Raw genomic sequence first — 18142 nt, 5'->3', positions numbered from 1 at the left:
CCCCCAAACCAGTGGACAAGTAGAGGTCACAAACAGGCAGATCAAACAAATTTTAGAAAAAACAGTTAAACATAACAGAAAAGATTAGTCTGTAAAATTGTGTGATGCTCTGTGGGCGTATAAAACAGCTTTTAAGGCCAATTTGGGGATGTCACCATACAGATTAGTGTTTGGGAAAGCTTGCCACCTACCAGTAGAATTAGAACATCGAGCAATGTGGGCAATAAAACAGTTAAATTTTGACTCAGACTCCGCAGGTAAAAACAGATTGCTCCAAATAAATGAGTTGGAAGAAATTAGAAATGATGCATACATAAACTCAAAAATTTACAAAGAGAAAACAAAAATTTTTCATGACAAATCAATTTTGCGAAAAAATTTCTCTCCAGGACAGAAAGTTTTATTGTACAATTCAAAATTGCATCTTTTTCCGGAAAAATTGAGATCAAGATGGACTGGTCCATTTTTTGTTAAACAATTTTTTCCACATGGAGCTGTCGAGATAGAAAATCCTAAAAATGGTAATATTTTTAAAATAAATGGTCAATGTCTGAAACCATTTTTAGAATTTTCTACGCTCGGAGAGGAAGAGGTGTTGGTTCTTCATGAACCTCATTATCTATAATAAAAAAACTAATTTTCCTTTTGTTTCTTAAAAGAAAAAAAAAGAAAAGAAAATTCTTTTGTTTTTTAAAAAAATAATAATAAAATAAAAATAATTACTTACAATTTTTCTCTTAATTGATTTCTTCATCCTCATACTAACAGTAATTGCAGATTCTTATCATCATTGTCAACCGAACAACTGTAAGTTCTTCATTTTTATCTGCTTTACTTTGTGCTTCAGCGAATTTGCATTGAGGACAATGCAAAATTTAGGTGTGGGGGTGAGAAATACATATTTTCCTCTTTATTTTACCTTTTTAGTTATATTTTTCTTTCTTTTTGTTAAAAAAAATTATAAAAATATTGTCACTTGCCAAATTAATAGAGTTAAGTAATAATTGATCAAATTGATAGATTTTAAATTTTCTAATTCTTAGTTAGTGACATATTCAAGTTCACCTTTTATGATAACTCCAAATAAAATTCTTAAGAAATGATTTTTCAACTAGTATACTTTACTTAAGTCTTACCTTAGATTTTTAATTAAAAATAATGAAATTTTTGCATGCTTAACTTAGAGTTGAAAATATTTTTTTTCAAGTTATCTTGATTTATACATTTTTTTTTAAAGACTATATATACTTACACATATATATATTAAAAAAAACTAACCTTATAAAAGAAGAGTGCGAAAAATGGGCACCACCCAAAAAAAATAAATAAATAAAAACTCTTAAATTCAAGGTGATTCTATCTTATAAAGCCTAAGTTGACTGAGCAATTAAGCCCAAGGAGTATCTCTATACTTAATGACCTAAGCCCAATTGGGTTGGGATTCATTGGCCCAAAACTCGTTAAATGGTCACTTAGAAAGCCCGTTAAAATAGAAAACAATCACCAAGAATTAGAGAGTGAAAAAAATATACATATATATAACACTAACAATTGTTTTTATATATTGTTGTTTTGTATATATGGTCTTGAAAAACAATTTTTGATCAAGAGACTTGAAAGTTATTTAAAACAAAGAGTTGGCATGTTCTTTTCAAAACTTTTTAATTAAATTTCTAAGATTTGACTTGGTTTTGTATTGCTATAATGAAAAAGATTTTCTAGGGGATTTACATTGGAGTTATATATAAAAACGTTTTCTTGATTATTAACTAGCTTCAATTAGAATGTTTAAATATATCAAGGAAAATCTGTTATTTACTGACTTATTTAACTTGGCAAGTTGACCGAATTTTGTGGGTATATTCACTGCAAACCCTCACGAGACTATAACTCGTCCACTAGGGTAACCTAGGGGTTTAAAGGCTTGTTGTATGCGCTAAATACAACCGCGATTCCGGCGAAAGTGAGTTAGGATTTTCTTTTTCTTTCTTTGCTAGAGGACTAGCAAGAGTTTAGGTATGGGGGTGTTTGATAATCATATTTTATTACAATTTTATACACTCATTATCTATTTTATATGAATAAATATACTACTAATAATTGTTTTTATCTTTAATTGCAGGTTAATGAAGAATAAATCTCAAAACCCTCATCTCTCAACAAAAAGCCCATAATTTAATGAAGAAATGAAGCCATGAAACCCAATGAATTCTTTCAAGTATTTAATGAAGAGATAAATCAAAGCCCAAGCCCAAGAGTCCAAGAAAAGAGTTCTGCGGACAGCAACAGGAGAAGAGCAGGCATCGATGCCTGCATCGATGGGGGCATCGATGCCCGCATCGATGCCTGTATCGATGCCAGCATCGATACCCCTATCGATGCTGATATCGATACGCTGGGCAGTTTGTTACGAATTAATGGCTAAAATTTGTTGTTTTTGGATAAGATTTCAATCCAATGGCTCTCATTCACTGATGTTTACTATAAATAGGGGTAGAGAGTGAGGGGTTAGAGGTGTGAAAATTTTGTAAACTCCTTTTGGAGAGGAGGGCTACTCTTAATTGAGAAGGCCTTCCAAAAATTGTAACTTTAGTTGCAATTAATAAAAATAATTTTTTCCTCTTTAAATTTGTTCTTTCTCCTCTTTGTTGAATGATGAGGATGGAGATGAAGAGCAATTTGAAGGTTTGCATTTCTTTTCTCTTTTATTTCTTTTTAGTAATTTCTTTATTATTGCTTATTAGTTAGATTTAAATTCATGCTTGTAGTATAGATTTACTTTCTTGTCTTTTTTATTTTCTTTTTGCACTTTAATTTGTAGAGTAGATTTATTTTTCTTGCATTTAATTTCTGCAATTTATTTTGTAGTTTAGATTTTTATTTTCTTTGTAATTAGATTTATTTCTTGTTCATAGTTTAGATTTTTCTTTTCTTTTTAATTTTGTAATTAGTCTTCTTTTTCTTGTTTTTATTTCTTAAGATGTGAATTTAATTCTTGTAGGAAATTTAGAATTATATGAAACTAGTCTAATTTCCTTTATATTGTATGAATTATTCTCTTGTACTTAAAATGTTCATGTTTAGGATAATCAACTAGAGAACTAATCGGTAGAAGAAGAATTTGATAATCTATGCTTTCCTTAAATGGTTTGATAGGTTATGCTTATGAATTCTAGGATTATTATCATGTTGTTGTTCTTATCATGAATAGTGATTTTAACTTAGATGATAATTTGATAGGTTACACTTTCCTTAAATGGTTTGATAATCTATGCTTAATAAATCTAAGTTGAAATATGATAAAAAGATAATAGTTTATATTTTGTAATTGAAATTGGTTAGTGGATTATATTCTAGATTTCTTACCTCTTTTGAATCCTTCATCTTAACTTTCTTAAATTTTTTTTTTCATTCTTGGTTTTATTTCTTGATTTTATTCATTCATCTTTCTTGCCTTGTGATTTCATTTATTCTTTAATTCTTCCTTCTCTCCTCTAAAATTCAATTTATTATTTTTTTTGCAAATATTCACAACAAATCACTCATCACATTCATACTTATTCTTTATTCCTAATTGTCATGCACAAAATATAAGAACCAAGTTTAATAATCTCTTAAAATCACCTTCTTCGTGGGATCGATATCTTTTTATACTATAACTTGATAAATTGTGTACTTGCAAATTTTGGTACATATTATGCCGCATCAGATTACAACCTAGGATTTTGCAACTGTTGTTCATTTCGAACCAAATGACAATAGAGTTTGTGTACATCGAAATTTTCAATTTTCATGGGTTAACACATGATTTTTTGGGTCAATTTTTATTCATTCTATCAAATGGCAGTGTGGCTAAAAGTTCATGATTTTCATGGTTTATAAGTCATAATTTTAGCATTATTTATTTGTTTTGACTGAATGGAAGTTAAATATGTATATATCAAAATTATGACTTTCATGAGCTAAGGCATGATTTTTATCAATTTTCCTTCTTTTCGATGAAAAGGCAGTTAAATATATGTAGTCAAAGTTCATGTTTTCATGAGCTATAATCCACAATTTTTATAATTTTTGTTCGTTTTGTCCAAATAGAAATTAAGTATGAGTACATCAAAATTTATTATTTTATAGGTATAATTATAATTTTTGTCAATTTTTTGTAATTTCTACAAAATCACAATTAAGTACATAGAGTTAGAAGTTCATAAGTTTCATGGACTATTACTCATGATTATAAATTCATGTTTGTGTCCACCAAATGGAGACTAAGGATGCTGACACAAAAAATTACGATTTCGTTGGCTAAAAACCATGATTTTTTGTCAACTTTCTATGATTTCTACCAAATGGCAATAAGAACGCATAGTTTAAAATTTCTTATTTTCATGGGCCATAATTATAGCATTTTTATTTATTTTTGCTGAATGGAAATTAAATATGTGTACGTCACAATTTATAATTTTTATGGGCTATATGACCCATGATTTTTACAATTTTTATTTGTTTCAACTGAATAGAAATTAAGTATGTGCATACCAAATTTGCAATTTTCATATGCTATAGCACATGATTTTTGTCAACTTTTGGTCATTTCTACCAAATTACAATTATGTACACATTGTTTTATATTCATGATTTTCATGAGCTACATACTCCATGACTTTTGTGAGTTTTGTTCATTTCAACTAGCAAAATTAAGCATGTGTACATCAAAATTTGCAATTTTCATGACCCATAATTTTCATCAAATTTTTTTTGTGATTTCTATCAAATGCCAATTATGTCCATGTAGTTAAAAATTTATGATTTTCATTGGTCATAACCCATGATTTTTGCCATTTTTGTTCATTTAGATTGAACAGAAATTAAGTACGTGTACATCAAAATCTATGATCTCCACGGGGTATAACCATAAGTTTTGTCAATTTCAGATCATTTCTACCAAATGACAAGCAAGTGTGTGAAGTTTAAAATTTCTGAATTTTATTTGCGTTATAACCCACAGCTATTTCAATTTTTTATTTTATCTCGACCGAAAGGAAATAAAGTATGCGTGCATCAAAAGTTACGATTTTCACAAGTTATAATCAATGAATATTTTCAATTTTTATTTATTTTGACCAATGCATTTCAAAATTCCTTATTTTCATGGGGCTATAACCATGATTTTTACAATTTTTATACATTTTGACCAAATGGAAATATAGTATGTTTACATTAAAATTTGTGATTTTCATGGGCTAACCCATGATTTTTGTCAATTGTTTATTTCAATTAAATGATAATTAAGTATGTATAGTTCAAAATTCATATTTTCATGAGCTATAACCCATAATTTGTGCAAATTTTGTACATTTTAACTACACAAATATTAATTTTGTGCATCAAAAATTGTGCTTTTCATGTGCTATAACCGACGATTTTCGTTAATTTTTGTCCATTTCTACCAAATGGCTATTAAGAATGTGTTGCTTAAAATTCATGGCTTCTAGCCTATAAAAATAGCAAATTTTAACGTACACAAACTTAATTATGATTGAGTTGATTTAGACGAAGATAGACATAATTCATATGTCAATAGTTTTATAAAAATTTTGGAAATTTATTTTATGCAATGCGGCTTTGCCTCTCCAGCTCATTATTACGGTATATATTAATGATATAAAAATATATATGATTTATTACACTATCTAGAATAAAATTTGGAAAAACTCCAACATATTGTAGTCATATATCACATGTTAAAATCAATGTTTTAGAATTTTGTAAAGCTACTTAATTTTTTGCCCTTTTATACATTAATTAAAAAGACACCAAAATCATTTGAAATCTTATTTCTAAGTAGTTTATTTATATTACATCACGTTCAATTTGAGGATCACAATTTTAGATTTGGTTTGATAGTATCCACGTTGTGAATGACGTAGGGTCCACCATACCCATGTGCAGAAAAGAAGGCCAGGTGAGGAAAAGGCCCGAACCGCAACTGCAACATATAAATAAGCCTGCTAGGGTTTTTTCGGAGTTTTTTTTTTGTGTGCAAGGAGTTTATTTTTCAGCTGAGTTTCATCGGCAGAGAAGATTCTTTTCGGCGCAAGAGCAGAAGGCAGACCGACGTGATTTTGAGCAGTCCCTTTTGAGGGTTTTGTGCATCCCTTTGAGAGAGAAATTGTGAGAGGTTTGAGAGGTTGTTTTGAGGGTTTTATTTGTGAGATCTTGTGTGATTGTAAACCCTATTTGTATTCTCCCTCTCTAATAGTAGATCTCCCCCCTCCTTCCCCGTGGACGTAGGCGATTTGCCGAACCGCGTAAAATAGTTTGTCTTGTTATGATTTGTAATAGCTTGTAGGTTCCCTCGACAAGTCAGTCCTAGAACTGATGAGAGGAAGAGCTGATATCTCACTTGTTGAGATATTTTGCTTTCGGTTCTTGTTTCTTTTGTGAAACAAGAATTTCGTTATGATCTAATCTCTTATTGTGCACCTTACGCACCGGAGGTGCTGCCGAAATTTTCGCTGCGCACAACAAGTAATATCAGAGTCCAATAAGTGGTATCAGAGCCTAACAAGTGGTATCAGAGCTTCAGGTTTGGCTTGAGGCTTGTTCGAAGGATTCAGTGAAGGATTCCTATCTGAAGAATTAGATCGACAACATGGGAGAAGCAAGCATATCAGGTTCGTCTCTTACGAAGGCGATACAGAGTCTGAGCATCAATAACACAAAGATTGATGTTCCGAAGTTTGACGGCAAGATTAATTTTGGATTGTGGAGGTGTCAGGTGATGGACACCTTGGATACACAGAATTTGGAGGAGACTCTTGAGTTACAAGAGAAACCCGCTGATATGGAGGACAAGGTTTGGAAAAAGATGAATAGTAGGGCTTGTGGAGTTATTCGATCATGCATGACGTCAGATCTTATTTATGACGTAATGAACGAGATGTCGGCAAAGAGAATGTGGGAAACGCTCAATGAGAAGTATCTTACTAAGAGCATTGAGAATCGGCTTCACTTGAAAAAAAGGTTTTACCGGTTCAAGATGAAGAGGGGAGTTTCCATTAGAGAGCATGTCAACAATTTTACGAAGCTACTTTCAGATATGGCCAATGTGGATATTATGGTTGAGGATAAAGACAATGTGATGTTACTTTTATGTTCGATGCATGAGGATGATTATGGTACGTTCGTTCTCACTATGATTAATGGAAGAACTATTGTTAGCTATAAGGAGGTGACCTCAGCTTTGGTGAATTATGAGTTGAGAAAGAATGATGGTGAACTCTCCGAGAAGGCATCATGAGATGCATTAACAGTTTAAGGTCGTGATCCAAACCGTCGCCAGTTCAACTGCTCAAAATCGAAGAATAGAGGTGGCCATAAGAATATTGGTAGAAATCAATGTCGCTTTTGTAAAGAAGATGGACATTGGAAGATAAAGCCGGAAAGAACAAGGGGAAAGCTATACAAGCTTCAGAAGTTAATGTTGTAAAAGCTATTAATGAACATTCAGAGTCAGATATTTAGGGCTATTCATGCCATGCACTACCGTCGGTTTGCTATGCCGACTCCATAGAGTGGATGTTGGATTCAGGAGCCACATATCACATATGTCCTAGAAGGGATTGGTTCTCTAGCTTTGAGGAGCTGGAAAGAGGGGATGTCGTGCTTATGGGAAATAACCACGTATGCCCTATTGGTGGTATTAGTTTAGTCCGGATTAGGATGCATGACGGAGTGGTGAGGGGATTGAAAGAAGTGAGGTTTGTGCCGCAATTGATGAAGAACATCATTTCTCTTGGTACTTTGGAGGCAGCTGGTTATCGGGTGACCTCAGAGGATGCTACAGCGAAGGTCACGAAGAGTTCTATGGTGGTGATGCGAGGAGTCAGGGAAAACTTCCTATACTACTTGAAGGGCAAGACAGTTACAGGGGGTCTGGTAGCTTCTATCACTATAGAGGAGGACACTACCATATTATGGCACATGAGACTAAGACACACAGGAGATAAGTCCCTGCGGTTATTGGCAAAACAGGGGCTATTAAAAGGTGCTAAGACCTGCAAGATGGAGCTGTATGAGCATTGTGTACTTGGGAAGAAGACTAGACGGATGGGATATCGCAGCAGGTGGAGGATGATGTGACTCCACCCACTCTAGATAGCATTGTATCCATTGAGGCTCCTACAGAGGTAACACTGGGAGGAGATGAGATGGTAGTCGGGCATTTAGAGGATACAGTGGATGTTGGGACTCAGGAAAAGGGTCATGTTCAGGTGTCCATTACAGCTAATAGACCAAGAAGAAACATTCGTCGGCCAGCTAAATACGACGATGTCATGGTTGCATATGCTTTATCAGCAGAAGTCGTTGATGATTTGGTTCCTTCTACATTCAAGGAAGCAGAGTCAAGCTCTGATTCGATTAGGTCGGGGGAAGTCATAGAGGAGGAGATGCAGTCTCTTCATAAGAATGACACTTGGGAACTTGCAAAGCTACCGAAGGGTAAGAAGGCTATTGGATGCAAGTGGGTGTATGCAAAGAAAGAGGGATCTTCTATTGAGGAAATTCGATTCAAAGCCAGATTGGTTGCCAAGGGATATGCACAGCTAGAGGGCGTTGATTACAACGAGGTATTTTCACCTGTTGTGAAGCATTCATCGATTCGTATTTTATTGGCATTGGTGGCATAGCTGGATTTATATTTGGGCCAGATGGATGTGAAAATAACCTTTCTACATGGAGATTAAGAAGAAAAGATCTACATGACACAACCTATGGGGTTTAAAGCTGTAGGAAAGAAGGAATTAGTGTGCAAGCTGAAGAAATCTCTTTACGGATTGAAGCAATCACCGCGACAATGGTACAAGAGATTTGACGGTTTTATGATTGGCCGAGGGTACACGAGGAGCCCATATGACCCCTGTGTTTACATGCACAAGCTACAGAATGGTGAGTATATTTATTTACTGTTATATGTTGACGATATGCTCATAGATTCCAGGAATACTTCAGCTATTATAAAGTTAAAAAAGGAGCTGTCATCCGAATTTGAGATGAAAGACCTTGGAGAAGCAAAGAAGATATTGGGTATGGAGATTGAGAGAGACATGGTGAAGGGGAGGTTGAAGTTGACACAGAGGAGTTACTTGCAGAAGATGTTGAAGAAATTCAGCTTTGATGGTAATGCAAAAACAATTAACACTCTATTGTCTCCCCACTTCAAGCTTTTAGCTAGTATGTCGCATGTTTCAGTTGAGGACAGAGATTATATGTCGAAAGTCCCATATGTCGGTGTAGGAGGTAGCTTGATGTATGTGATGATGTGTACGAGGTCAGATTTGTCATAAGTCGTGAGCATGGTATCTAGGTACATGCACGACCCCGGGATTGGGAGGCCGTGAAGTGGATTCTACGATATATTAAAGGTACCGTGGATGTTGGTTTGGTGTTCAAGAAGAATGGGAAGAACGGGTAGGATTGTATTGGTTACGTGGATTCTGATTATGCGGGAGATCTGGACAATCACTGGTCTACTAGCGGATATGTGTTTACACTAGCAGGAGCACCGATGTGTTGGAGATGCACACTTTAGTCTACAGTGGCTCTCTCCACTACGGAGGTAGAGTATATGATGTTGACTGAATCTTTGAAGGAGGCTTTATAGTTGCGTGGATTGTTGGAGGACTTGGGGATTGCACAGGAGACCATTCGGGTACATTATAATAGCATGTCGGCTATCTATTTGGCAAAGAACCAGGTTTACCATGCACGCACGAAACATATTGATGTCAGATTCCACTTTGTTCGTGACGTTTTGGATAATGGAGACGTCATATTGGAGAAGGTCCACACGAAGGACAATCCTTTAGATATGTTGACCAAAGTTGTTTCAGGTGTCAAGTTTGGTCATTGTTTGGAACTTTTGAACATTCTTCGATGTTGAGGCCTTTGGAGGCCATTTGGGTGAACTACGTGAGGCTTGATTCCTTGGGCAAGAGGATACGTTTGGAGGCCATTTGGGTGAACTACGTGAGGCTTGATTCCTTGGGCAAGAGGATACGTAGGCAGTCTTTATGATGTAGCCGGTTGGATTTGTTGTTTTGATGGGGGTGAGATTGTTTGGACTCTTGTTCGGGTTCCCGACTTGTTGTGGATTGAGTCCGTTGTCGTGAATTAACTTCACGGCGTACTGGACACAACAAGTGGGACATTTGGATGCTTTGGTGTCGGCTCAGTTTTGGGAAAACTTTGCCGAGGTGGAGAATTGTGAATGACGTGGGGTCCACCATAACCACGTGCGGAAAAGAAGGCGAGGTGCGGAAAAGGCCCGAACCACAACTGCAACATATAAATAAGCCTGCTAGGTTTTTTCGGAGTTTTTTTTGTGTGCAAGGAGTTTATTTTTCGGCTGAGTTTCATCGGCAGAGAAGATTTTTTTCGGCGCAAGAGCAGAAGGCAGACCGACGTGATTTTGTGCAGTCCCTTTTGAGGGTTTTGTGCATCCCTTTGAGAGAGAAATTGTGAGAGGTTTGAGAGATTATTTTGAGGGTTTTATTTGTGAGATCTTGTGTGATTGTAAACCCTATTTGTATTCTCCCTCTCTAATAGTAGATCTCCTTCCTCCTTGCCCCGTGGACGTAGGCGATTTGCCGAACCACATAAAATAGTTTGTCTTGCTGTGATTTGTAATATGTAGGTTCCCTCGACAAGTCAGTCCTAGAACTGATGAGAGGAAGAGCTGATATCTCACTTTGTTGAGATATTTTGTTTTCGTTTCTTGTTTTCTTTGTGAAACAGGAATTTCGTTGTGATCTAATCTCTTGTTGTGCACCTTGCGCACCGGAGATGTTGCCGAAATTTCCGCTGCGCACAACACACGTATTGCATACTATTAATAGCTAATATGATGCAACTCTTCTTTTTTTTATAATAGAACCAAGCAACTTCAATTTTAACAACTATTGTTTCAAGATAAATACGTCCATTGAAAACTAAAGCCCCGCAGAGCTCTTTCTCTTCTTCAAAAACGCTGCCAAATTCGAGAAACGCATGGAAAGAAAAGGTGAGATGGAATGTTAGTGAAGAGGTCTTGTATGATACGTTAACAAAAAGGCAACAAAGTACTCTAGTGAAATAATATTATCAGTCTAATCAGAACAAAAGAGCATGTGTTGTTTAACAGAAGAGCGTTGCTACAGGAACCCAAAATATGGGACCAATGGAGGGGACAGGTGAGGTGTCCCCTCCCTGTTGCATAATGAGCTAGCATCACCAGCTCATTATACAATAGGGAGGGGACACCTCACATGTCTCTTCATTTGGTCCCATATTTTGGGCCTTAAGGCATTTTTCTTAACAAAAAACGCTGCTACAGGGACCCAAAATATAATAATATATCATAAGCTAACGCGCAAAACAATATACCTACTGTCTCTTCATTTCGTCCCATATTTTGGCTCCTTAAGGCATTTTTCTTAACAAAAAAGCGCTGCTACAGGGACCCAAAATATAATAATATATTATAAGCTAACGTGCAAAACAATATACCTACACTGCTATATAATAATGGAAATAGTGAGGGTAGGTCAAAATTGGATGAGGTGGACATTTCTTCCATTCTTATTGTATTTGAAAGGATAGAAATGTAATTTCTAGGAGAACATTTTTTCTTTTTTTTCCTTTTCTCTCCATTCTTATTGTATTTGAAAGGATAGGATTGTAATTTCTAGGAGAACATTTTTTTCTCCTTTTCTCTTTCTTTTTTCTAGAACTTTCTAAATTGTTGACATGATCTTATTTTTAAAGCTAATTAATGACATAACCATTACCATGCATATCATAATAGATATAAATATGAAATGATAAAGTTTTTTTTCAAAAAATGCACTTAAATAAATACAATAAAAATAACCATTAGAATTTCAATATGTTTCAATATAAATATTATCAAGAGTGTATATCTAGATACTTGGGTTAAAAATAATTAAAATAATAACTTAAATGAAATATGAAAAATAGACTCTTCTAAAAAATATTATCTAAGAAAATCATGTCTTCGCTCGAACTGAAATATTTCCCCTATATTCCGAATAAGATAAATAAAATATAGCTTATTAAATAAACAAACATCATAGAAGACTCCTGCAAAAAATTGATGATCCCTTAGAGAAGTGACCATTTTATATAAAAATCAGAATGTTTTAAGTTTTAATTTCCAGTGCACGTGCAATAGTGCTAGTATTGTATTAGTAGCAAAGTATTAATCATGATGACACGGTTCCAATTATTTTTAAGTAAAGATGACTGAACATAATATATTCAACAAGAAGATGTAACTCTTTCGTGTTTATGTAAACTGAGAGGTGAGACTGTCATGTTCAAACTGATATTAGCCATATTGACAGAGTAAAATGGAACAAAAACTGTTTTGCATAAAACAACAAAATTCCAATACAAGAAAACAGCTGAAATAATTCAGCAACGAATGAAAGCAGATCATAATAAAGGAGCCATTCTCTGCAGTCCTTGGTTCAATCTTTTGCCTCCTCAGCTTTCATTTTCTTCTCCCACCTACGCTTCTGTGTAAAGAAACAGGGAGAAATAAGAATCAGTAGATGCTCATTCAGGACATAATATGACTATGATCAAATCTAAAGAAGCGACAACAACAAAAAATAAGTACGAATGTCAATGTTTTGAACGACCTGAAATTACAATCTATGTGCTCGCTCATTATGATTTTCAGTCTGTTATAGTAAAGTTTAAAGCTTGATGCCAGATAAAGGTTGTAGTGGTCAAAGAAGATAACACACGCAACAAAGCCTTTGAGGGTCGGCTTAGTTTAGAACACAGGGCTCGATATTGCCAATCACCAGGTTAGGATGTTTGCTGTAAAGTATTGTGAATGTCATGTCTTTACAATTGACATTTTGGTAGTCACTAGTCAGTAAATAGATGGGTGGATGATCACCATAATGAATAACTTCATAATGCGTTACCTAACAACCTGCAACTCTTGCAGAGTCAACCTCCTCGATTCTTCAACACAATACCAAGTTAATGCATCAAGGCACGCTCGTTGCCTTCAAAAAATGGGTGATAATGATACCATCTTACTTCTAAAATCTATGCCCATGCCTGTAAATTTGGAGTCACCAAAGGTTTTCAAAAAAAATTCCTCTATGACATAATAGTAAGGCCAGCATCCAGAAGTGCCAAAACTAACTTGCAAAAGCTTAGCAATTTTCGCAACGTCCATGCAACCTTCACCTACTGCAGATAACCTGTACCACTCCTGCTCTTACTGAAGACATCGAGCTAGGGTACTGGAAACCTCCAAACCCAAATAAAGAACTCGCATTCATGACTTCAAATTGGTTCAGTTTGTTAGATCTATTTCACAGTTTTACTTCAAACATTAACCCAGACCCAACTCTTCTAATCCCTTGAGCATGGTCGAGACATTGTAGACATCAGAAAATGTTCAACCTGTTGTGTACCAACGACAACCTATCTGGTCGTGATAGAGCCATCCTCACACGCCAAGTGCAAAAATGAGCAACCTATTGAATCATGATCGAGCAACAGCTGCGTGTCCACACGAACAAGTGTGCACCTTATCAAGCCTGATCGAGCTGTGCTCGCATGCCCTCATGCACAAAACAGACATGCACACCACACTCAGGCTGTGCACAAGCTACGTCTACACCATGACCAGGCCATGCAAACTACACCCGCACCATGATCGGGCCACGCCATCGCTATGCGCACTCACAATACACCCCTTAGCCATATAAGCTCTCCTTGATCATGCCCTGACAACAAGCCATACTTGCTAATTGGTCGCATGCGCTCCACTCAACACGTCTTTACTGCATTGCCAGCTGTTGCGCTCATGCGCTCGGTTGCGCCACTTAACCACATGCTCCATTCCGTCAAATCCCGACAACATTGCCACTTGATAATATCTACACTTCGGATATTGTTTACATTAATACACAAAACTCTTAAAATTATATTTTAATCCATTAAATTATAATAATAGCTAATAGTATATTCAAATTAGACACAAAACTAAAATTATAGCTTAGCGCTAGATTTCTTCATCAGCCGGTTGTGAGCCGCACAATAAGACCACGACACATAAAAGCCCCAAAGTTTTACAAAATTGTACGCATAAATAATCTTATGCGACCTCCAAAATTGTTGATTTTCCTTGGACTACGACCTACAAGTTTTGTTTATTATTGTTCATTTAGATCCAATAACAATTGGAGAAATTTTTAAAAAAATACCGTTTTTTTAAATTATTAACAAAATCAACCTTTTGTGAATTAATCAGTAAAATTGACGTCTTTTTAGCCACGCCACCACAACTGGCCAAAAAGAGGTCAGTTTTACAAATTATAATCTTTAAAATACACGGTACTAGTAGTCCCATGTATTTAACGGTCACTAATCACACGTTAGTAGCTCTGTGTATATTAAAAGAATGAGTTTAATTCCTAATTAATGACCTCTAAATACACGAGGCTACTATCCCGTGTATTTTAAAGATCATATTTTGCAAAATCAACCTCTTCCGTGATGATGTGGCCAAAAAGAGATTGATTTTGCTATTTTTTAAACGGTCTTTTTTAAAAATTTGTGCCCTTCAAACTTTGCAAATTTCATGAGCATAACCTACGATTTTTGCAAATTTTCATTTGTTTCATACCAATGGCAATTAAGTATACGTATTTCAAATTTTGCGATTTATAGCCTACAACCCACTTACTTATCCATTTTCGTTTGTTTCGGCCCAATAGCAATTAATTATAACTACTTCAAAATTTACGATTTCCATGGGTTATAACCATAATTTTTGTTCATTTTCTAATTTTGACCTAATAACAATTAATTATACATACTTAAAATTAGTGATTTTCATGGGTTCTAACCACAATTTTTGTCTAGTTTCATTCTATTTCAACCCAAAGGCAATTAAGTATGTGTACTTCAAAATTTCGTGACTTTCATGAATCATAACCAATAAATTTTGTACATTTTCATTTTTTTTCAACTCAATCCGTTAAAGTCCGCATACTTCAAATTTTGTAATTTTCATGGGATATATAACACAGAACTATTGTCAATTTTCATTCGTTTTGACCAAATGATAATTAAGTACGCATATTTTAGAACCACAGTTTTTATTCTTTTTTTTATTTTGGCCCAATTGCAATTAAGTATTGGTTCTTCAAAATTCACAATTATCATACGCGCTAACCAATGATTTTTGACATTTTTTGTTTCTTATGATTCAATGGCAATTAAGTACACATATTACAATATCCACGACTTTCATGGGCTATAACACAACTTTTACTCATTTTTGTTCATTTCAACACAATAACAATCAATAACGCGTGCCTTAAAATCTGGTATTTCATCATTCATGAGTTACATAATCTACAATTTTTATCCACTTTTTTTGGACCCAATATCAAATAAGTATAGGTACTTCAAAAGTCATGATTTTAATGGGCTCTAACTCATAATTTTCTTCCATTTCAGCCCAAAAGCAATTAAAGTAGCATATTCCAAATTTGTAATTTAATATACTATAACATTGATTTTTGTTTATTTTCATTCATTTCGACCTAATGGCAATTAATTATGCATACTTCAAACTTCACGTTTTTCATAACCTATAACCCACTCTTTTTGTTTTGTTTGTTTTGGTATAATGACAATTAATTATGCATATTTTAAAATATAGCCTATAAATTTTATCCATTTTCTTTGGTTACAAATACTGACAATTAAGTAGTACTTCAATATTCATAATTTTCATGGGCTTACCCACGATTTAGTCCATTTTCATTTGTTTGAATCTAATAACAATTAAGTTTATGTACTATAAAATTCACGATTTTCCTTAGCTATAATCCACATATTTGTAAATTTCCGTTCATTTCCACCCAATGGCTACAGTTATTTTAAAATTCGAGATTTACATTACTCACAATTCTTTTTATTTCTATTCGTTTCGACCTGATGCCAATTAAGTCAGCAGGGTTTAAAACTCGTGATTTTTCATTGGTCTTCCTTTTTCATTCGTTTCTTTTGACTAAATGTCAGTTAATTATGCATACTTCAAAATTCTAATTTTCATGGGCTAATCCATGACATTTGTTCATTTTTGTTGACCCAATCGCAATTAAGTATATGTGCTTTAAATTTTCATATTTTAATGAGCGATAACCCATATTTTTTTCATTTTCGTTTGTTATGTTGAAAAGCAATTAAGTAGCCAGTTCAAAATTGGCAATTTTCATTCGCAATAATCCAAAATTTTTTGTTCATCTTTTGTTTGTTTCAACCCGTGCGGTTACATATCTTTACTTCAAAATTCATGTTTTTCCATACATATCTTTACTTCAAAATTCATGTTTTTCCATAGGCTATAACCCACGACTTTTGTTCATTTTTATTTATTTCGAACCAAGGGTAATTAAGATTTTTACTTCAAAATTGTTGTTTTCATAGGCTATAATCCAAAGATTGATGTAAATTTTAAATTTTCACTCATTTCCAACCAACGACAATTAGTGCAGTAGTGCACATATTTCAAAATTCTTTATTTCATAAACTATAACCCACGACTTTTGTTCATTTTCATTCGATTCGACTCAATAGTAGTTAAGTTTGTGTAGCTCAAAATTCATAATTTTTATGGATTATAAGCTACAACTTTTTCCATTTTCATTCATTTGAATCAATGGCAACTACTCATGCGCACTTTAATATTGTGATCGTCATAGGTTAAACCACAGTTTTGTTCATTTTCGTTTGTTTCGACCCAATAACAATTAAGTACACACATTCAAAATTTACGATTTCAAGGGCTATAACCAACTATTCTTGTTTATTTTCATTCATCTCAACTCAATAGCAATTAATTATTCATACAACAAAATTCACGATATGCTCACAGACTTTAATATTGTGATCGTCATAGGTTAAACCACAGTTTTGTTCATTTTCGTTTGTTTCGACCCAATAACAATTAAGTACACACATTCAAAATTTACGATTTCAAGGGCTATAACCAACTATTCTTGTTTATTTTCATTCATCTCAACTCAATAGCAATTAATTATTCATACTCCAAAATTCACGATATGCTCACAGACTATAACCCGCAACTTTTATCCATTTTCTTTCATTAAGACCCAATAATGAAAGTATAGATACATTAAAATATGCAACATTCATAGACTATAACACACGATTTTTTGTAAATTTTCTTCGTTTCCACCCAATGGCAATTAAGCACACTTATTTCAGAATAAGCGATTTTATATATTATAACCAACATTTTTTGTTCATGTTGTTGGTTGTGACCAAATTTATATGGGTCCTTCAAAATTTGTGATATCGACTTTAACTGAAGACTTTTTTCCATTTTATTTATTTTGATCCAATAGTAATTAAGTTTTAGTACTTCAAAATTCGCAATTTTCATGGGCTAACCCAAGATTTTTGTAAATTTTCATCTCTTTCCACCTAATGGCGATAAACGTAATTTCAAAATTTGTAATTTCACGTACTACCCCAGATTTTTGTTTATTTCTCTTTTTCGATTCCATAGCAATTAAGTAGGCGTAGTTCAAAAATTACTGTCCTCTTCAAGTTGTGGAACCCTACAGTAACAAGGCTACAGTAAATGCTACTAAAAATTGCTGTAGCGTGAATAGTAAATCTTAGGTTCTCTCATTTGTATGTAGTAGTAGATATCTATTCCTTTATACAAATAGGAGAACCCAAGATTCATTATTTATGCTATAGTAACATTATTGTAGCATTATTACGTAGCATACGGGACACTGTAGCAACTTTTGAAAAAAATATCAGTGGCACACAGAAAAACTATAGCATTTTTAAAAATCTGTAGCAGAGGCGGGAAATGTAGCATCCCAAAAAATTCTAAAAATATTACTGTAGTATTTAAAAATCGGGATTACTGTAGCGGGAAAATTTTATAAGTCGTGCTTTGCACAGTGTTTACGACTAGTATATATATGTATATGTGTGTGTGTGTGTGTGTGTGTGTGTGTGTGTGTGTATATATATATATATATATATATATATATATATA

The 18142-nt window shown here is 34.0% G+C and overlaps 1 protein-coding gene across 1 annotated transcript in view; it reads right to left on the bottom strand.

Annotated features, from left to right (window-relative positions):
• LOC109831782 overlaps window positions 12364–18142 on the bottom strand; it is a gene marked incomplete at its 5' end in the record, with an annotated part of 7591 nt that continues 1812 nt past the window's right edge. Inside the window, one exon of the mRNA XM_020399205.1 lies at window positions 12364–12578. Within this exon, the coding sequence (XP_020254794.1) occupies window positions 12531–12578 (48 nt within the window). The remainder of the gene's footprint in view (window positions 12579–18142) is intronic.

Source organism: Asparagus officinalis, chromosome 1 (genome assembly GCF_001876935.1).
Source record: "Asparagus officinalis chromosome 1, Aspof.V1, whole genome shotgun sequence".
Lineage (NCBI taxonomy): Eukaryota > Viridiplantae > Streptophyta > Magnoliopsida > Asparagales > Asparagaceae > Asparagus > Asparagus officinalis.
The sequence above is the reverse complement of the archived record's forward strand: the minus strand, read 5'-3'. Positions and strand labels throughout refer to the sequence as shown.